At 43.6% G+C, this 5,862-nt stretch overlaps 1 protein-coding gene across 1 annotated transcript; it reads left to right on the top strand.

The window, feature by feature from the left end:
- The first annotated feature begins 511 nt into the window (after window positions 1-511).
- LOC120941642 (E3 ubiquitin/ISG15 ligase TRIM25-like) lies at window positions 512-2,880 on the top strand. Its single transcript, XM_040355171.1, has one exon. The coding sequence runs from the start codon at window positions 513-515 to the stop codon at window positions 2,097-2,099; it is 1,587 nt and encodes a 528-aa protein (XP_040211105.1). The 5' UTR covers window position 512; the 3' UTR covers window positions 2,100-2,880.
- Window positions 2,881-5,862: the final 2,982 nt, after the last annotated feature.

The raw sequence follows: 5,862 nt of genomic DNA, 5'->3' as shown, positions 1-5,862 counted from the left end.
ATCAGAAATTCCACATCAGATCTACTCTCAGCAAGGAGCCAGCTCTTATGGAGTTTTTACAGACACTTATATACTCACCTGTTAACAATTAAACACTCCCCTTAATTAGCAGAAAGAAAAAAAAAGCTGTTTAAAAAGTGTCAGAGAAAAGAGACAAACAATTCAACACTTGCAATCAGAAACAGTTAAAAGCAGCTAAAAGCAAATCCTGGTTTTTAACTCCATTCCACTTGTATTCAGAATTCCACTTCTGATCAGAAATTCCACATCAGCTTTTTGGTTTTGTCTGAAGTTCTTATTTAAAAAAATGCAAACAAGTCTAACAGTCACAGTCATCACCAGAACACTCCTGTGTATGAAATGTCACTTCAACTTTTAGACAGTCACTTTATTCACATACTTCCTTCAGAAATATGTTGCAAAACCAGATAAGCCCCACCCTGTGCAGAAAAATGTGAACATACTCTGGTTTCTGAGATTTCCATTTTCATTGCTGTATTCTGCTGTCAACGATGGCGTCTGCTTATCTGAGACAAGAGCTGGACTGTTCCATCTGTCTGAACATTTATACAGATCCTGTAATGCTGACATGTGGACACAACTTCTGCCGGGTCTGTATTGATCGTGTGTTGGATACACAGGAGGGGTCTGGAGGTTATTCCTGTCCTCAGTGCAGAAAAAGGTTTAGGGGTCATCCTACACTGAAGAGGAACAAAAAACTGCATAAGAAAGTGGAGACTTTACGATCTATTTATCCAGATCAGAAGACGACTGGAATCTTCGGTACACAATGTATTCACTCTCCTGTACCTGCTGTTAAATCCTGTCTGCTGTGTGAAGCTTCTATATGTAATGATCACCTGAGAGTCCACAGCAAGTCACCAGAACATGTCTTAACCGATCCCACCACTTCCATAGAGAACAGAAAATGCTCCATCCATAGAGAACTTCTTAAATATTACTGCACTGAGGACTCTGCCTGTATCTGTGTGTCCTGCAGGCGGGATGGAGAACACCGGGGACACAAGGTGGAGACTCTGGATGTGGCCTCTAAAAAGAAGAAACAGAAACTGAGAAATGTTCTGCAGAAACTGATGACAGAGAGAGAGGAGACAGAGAAAAGAGTCCAGAGTCTGCAGGATCGCAGGAGAAAAGTACAAGAAAAATCAGCCAGTCTAACAGAGAGAGTCACTGCCCTGTTCATAGAGCTCAGGAGACATCTGGAGGACCTGGAGAAGAGAGTCTGGAGGAACATCTCCAGCCAGGAAGAGCGGATCTCATTGTCTGATCTGATCCATCAGCTGGAAATAAAGAAGGAGGATCTGTCCAGGAAGATGGAGGACATTGAGAAGCTGTGTAACATGACTGACCCACTGGCTGTCCTACAGGAATCAGACACAGGGGACTTGTGTGATACTGAGGAGGGAGATAATGAGGACAGAGAGAGACACGATAGACTCCTCCATGATGGAGGGGATCTGGATGTGTCGGGAATCTCGCACACATTACACACATGGTTATCTGATATGATAAAAGGGGTAAATGTATTCTTCAATATACATGAAGCTTCAGACATATTACTGGATGTGAACACAGCTCATAATAATCTACAGATATCAGATGACATGAAAACTGTATCCTGGTCAGATATAGAGCAGAATCGTCCAGAAACACCGGAGAGATTTCAGTTCTGGTTCCAGATATTAAGCCGTCAGAGTTTTTCCTCGGGGCGACATTACTGGGAAGTGGATGTCAGTGAGTCAGGAGATTGCAGCGTTGGGATGTGTTATCCCAGTATAGAGAGGAGAGGAGACGAGTCATGGATTGGATATAATAACAAGTCCTGGGTTTTTCGCACATATAGCGGTGGGTGTTGTCTAATACATGACAATAAACAGATCAGCACATCTCCCGATCTCTCCAGTAACAGAGTCAGGATCTATGTGGATTATGAGGCCGGGCAGCTGTCCTTTTATGATCTGTGTGACCCGATCAGACACCTCCACACCTTCACCACCACCTTCACTGAACCCCTCCATCCTGTGTTATGGGTATGGAATGGTCATTTAAAGCTATCTGGAGGGTCAGAAGATGTGTAAAATGATTATATTACAGGAAATCTGAGCTGAATCTGGTGAGAAATGTGATTCTGGTTCATAGGATGACACAGTTTGTACAGATAACATATTTCTCCAATCGGTGGATCTGGTAGATCTCCGCACAGTAGAGTCTCCTCCATCACTTCCACATCCAATAAGACAAAGGTGGATTGTGGGGGGTTTATTTAGCGTTAGGCTGACCATACACTATAAACCTGTTTTAGATTTATCATCAACTATGTCATCCTAGTATTTGCATGGATGCAATCTTAATGGATAATGTGTCCTTTTTTTTTTTTTGTTGGCTTTTTGGTAAATCTAAGGCTGACTTTACACTATACAATCTGATTGTACAATCTTCATTAGATCTACCATCAGATATGTAGTATAAGGCCTGCCTGATTTTAACTAATTCAAAAGCACTGTTTATCTTCATATGACATCATTTTGGTAACGCTAAAGGAGATTTGGTTGTATAGTCCCTTTAGCTTTACCAAAACGATGTCATATAACCATTAACTTAAACGGTGCTTTGAATTAGTTATAACCAGGCAGGCCTTATACTACATAGCTGATGGTAGATCTAAAACAGGTTGTATAGTGTACGATCAGATTTAGGCATTATATTAAAGTTTAAGGTTAAATTTAAAGGTATTAAAGATTAATTTAACTTTTAAGTTCATCTTGGAATGAGTGGGGAGATATTAGAGCTCATGCCAGTCTTTATTGCTGTCTTTGTCCCCATTAGGGAGACTCTGGGCCAGATTCAGGTACATTTACGTTGCTCCCCCGTGGCGTAACATATCTGATTTACGTTACACCGCCGCAGGTTTACATCGTAAGTGCCTGATTCACAAAGCTCTTACCTGTAAACTTGCGGCGGTGTAGCGTAAATCCGCTCAGCGCAAGCCTGCCTAATTCAAATGGGGCGGGCACCATTTAAATTAGGCGCGTTCCTGCACCGAACGTTCTGCGCATGCTCCGTGTTAAAATTTCCCGACGTGCTTTGCGCAAAATTATGGCGCCCCAACGTTTTTTTTAACTGCGATGTGCGTTACGGCGTTTTGTATTCCCGGACATCTTACGCAAAAAAAAAAAATTGAAATTCGACGCGGGAACGACGGCCATACTTTAACATGGCTGTTCTAAAGATAAGCCATGTTAAAGCAGGTGTAACTTTGCGACGGGAAAAACCGACGAGTGACGACGTACGAGATTGCGACGAACGTGCGGATCTTCGTGGTTAGCCGTAACTAGTCATTTGCATATTCTACGCCGACCGCAATGGAATCGCCACCTAGCGGCCGGCCTAGAATTGCATCCTAAGATCCGACGGTGTAAGTCAATTACACCTGTCGGATCTTAGGGCTATCTATGCGTAACTGATTCTATGAATCAGCCGCATAGTTGGGACGGGCGGATCACAGAGATACGACGGCGTATCAGGAGATACGCCGTCGTATCTCTTCTGTGAATCTGGCCCTCTGTATTTGTCCTGATTATTGAAATCACCAACAGTGAACCTGTTTGGTTTTGGGACAGGAAGTGAAGGGAAATATGACACGGGGGGCAAAAAAAAACAAGCTGGTGGGTTCAACCCTTCCTTACTCCACCTAAAATGGAAATAAGTTTTTCCTATAGTTCTACTTTAATGTTAATTTGTGCTCAGGCTATGGACAGTCCAATATTTACATATTACTAACAAGTAGGAACTAGGCCATAAAACAAGACCTCACTGATCTCTGTAGCTGCAGGTACTGTGGAGCAATTCATCCTTAAAGTTCACAATGAAAGCAGTCACATTGTTTAGGTCAGGTCTCAGCACTCTGCTCTCCATGTACACCTGATTTAGGTTTACATTGTAGATTAGAAGGCTGAGAGGTTGTTAATTTACTGCTGGGAGGGGGAGGCAGGTAAGATGAAATGAACTGGCTTAGACTAGGATTTCAGTGCTTCTGCTCTGAACCATGAGGATGAATTCCTCCCCAGTGTATGCAGCTACAGAGGTCAGTAGGGCATTGTTTTAAAGATTTGCTGCTTATGAAGAATGAATGTATACTTGACTGCCAAAGACTCACTGTAAGCTTCAGTTTGTTTCTGTACAATTTCATTTAATATTGATACTTAGATAAATGAGGCCATTTTTGTTATTGGAATTATTTAGTCATTTATTAGAAGTGAATATATTTATAATGAAGGTGATATGTTGGATCAGATACTTTACTGTGTGATTTACGTTTTCTGTTTGTCAAAGCTGAACTCCAAGCCAACTGCTAGACATGTGCAGAATGAAAAAAAATTGTTTAATTTAAATTCTAATTAGTTATTTTCATAAATGTGTTTATTTCATTTAATTTATTGTGTTTATTTGAATTTGAAACAATTACAATTTTCCTAATTCGGTCAAATTTAACCAAAAAATTTGACCCGTTACCAGGTTACAGGTCTGGTGCTAGAATTATTGCTCTAAGGCCCCGTACACACGACCAAACATGTATGCTGAAACTGGTCCGCGGACCAGTTTCAGCATACATGTTCGGTCGTGTGTAGGCGCGAGCGGGCCGAATTCCACTGGAATCCTGCCCGCTCGGACATGTACGGTCGTCAGTACAGACCTACCGTACATGTCCGAGCGCCCGCCGTCCCTCGCATGCGTCGAATGACTTCGACGCATGCGTGGAAGCCTTTAAATGGCAGGCCCGCCCACGTCGCTGCATCATTGCCGCGCAATCGACGCGGACACGCCCCGCGTATTGTTTACGCGCAGACTTCTGTACGATGGTTAGTATAGCCATCGTACAGAAGCCCTCTGGCAGACATGTACGGTGAAAACGGTCCGACGGACCAGTTTCATCGTACATGTTTGCCCGTGTGTACCGGGCCTTACTCTAACGATCACAGTGATACCTCACATGTGTGGTTTGAATGGCGTTTACATATGCGGGCGTGGCCTACGTATGCGTTCGCTTCTGCGTGGGGACGGGGCACTTTCATTTATTTTTAAAAATTTTTACACTTTCCATTCAATTTTTTATTTTTTGATCACTTATATTCCTATTACAAGAAATGTAAACATCCCTTGTAATAGAATAAAGGCACGACAGGTCCTCTTTACAGAGAGATCTGGAGTCTATGGCCCGGATTCACAAAGCACTTGCGCCGACGTATCTCGAGATATGCCGCATAAGTGCACATATGCGCCGTCGTATCTATGCGCCGGACTCAGAAACTAAGATACGCCTGAAAATAGGCTTCATCCGACCAACGTAACTTGCCTACGCCGGCGTAGAGTGGGCGCATATTTACGCTGGACGTATTTGGCGCTCCCATTGATTTTCTATTCACATATGCAAAAGGGAGATACGCCGATTCACGAACGTCCGTCCGTCCGACGCAGTGCGCGTAAAGTCATACTTCCGGTGTAAAGTTATGACCCATAAAGGAGGTGTAACTCAGCAGCATCCATGCAAAGGGCTGCACCAGGGAACACACGCCGACGTATTTTACGTAGTTTACGTAGTGCGTGAATATGACTAGGTGTAGGTTACGTTCACGCCGTAGGCAGTGATCCGACGTATGTTGGGCAGTTGTTCTGACGTGATTATGAGCATGCGCACTGACATGCGCCCACGGGATGGCGCATGCGCAGTTGGCAATGCGTATCTATCAGGCGCTCGGCCCATCATTTGCATGGGGTCACGCCTCATTAGTATGGCTCACGCCCACTTCCACTTACGCCGACTTATGCCTGAGAAACCCAGCG

The sequence above is a fragment of the Rana temporaria genome, chromosome 5 (genome assembly GCF_905171775.1).
Source record: "Rana temporaria chromosome 5, aRanTem1.1, whole genome shotgun sequence".
NCBI lineage: Eukaryota > Metazoa > Chordata > Amphibia > Anura > Ranidae > Rana > Rana temporaria.
Note: the sequence above shows the minus strand (reverse complement) of the source record. Positions and strands in the feature narration are given on the sequence as shown.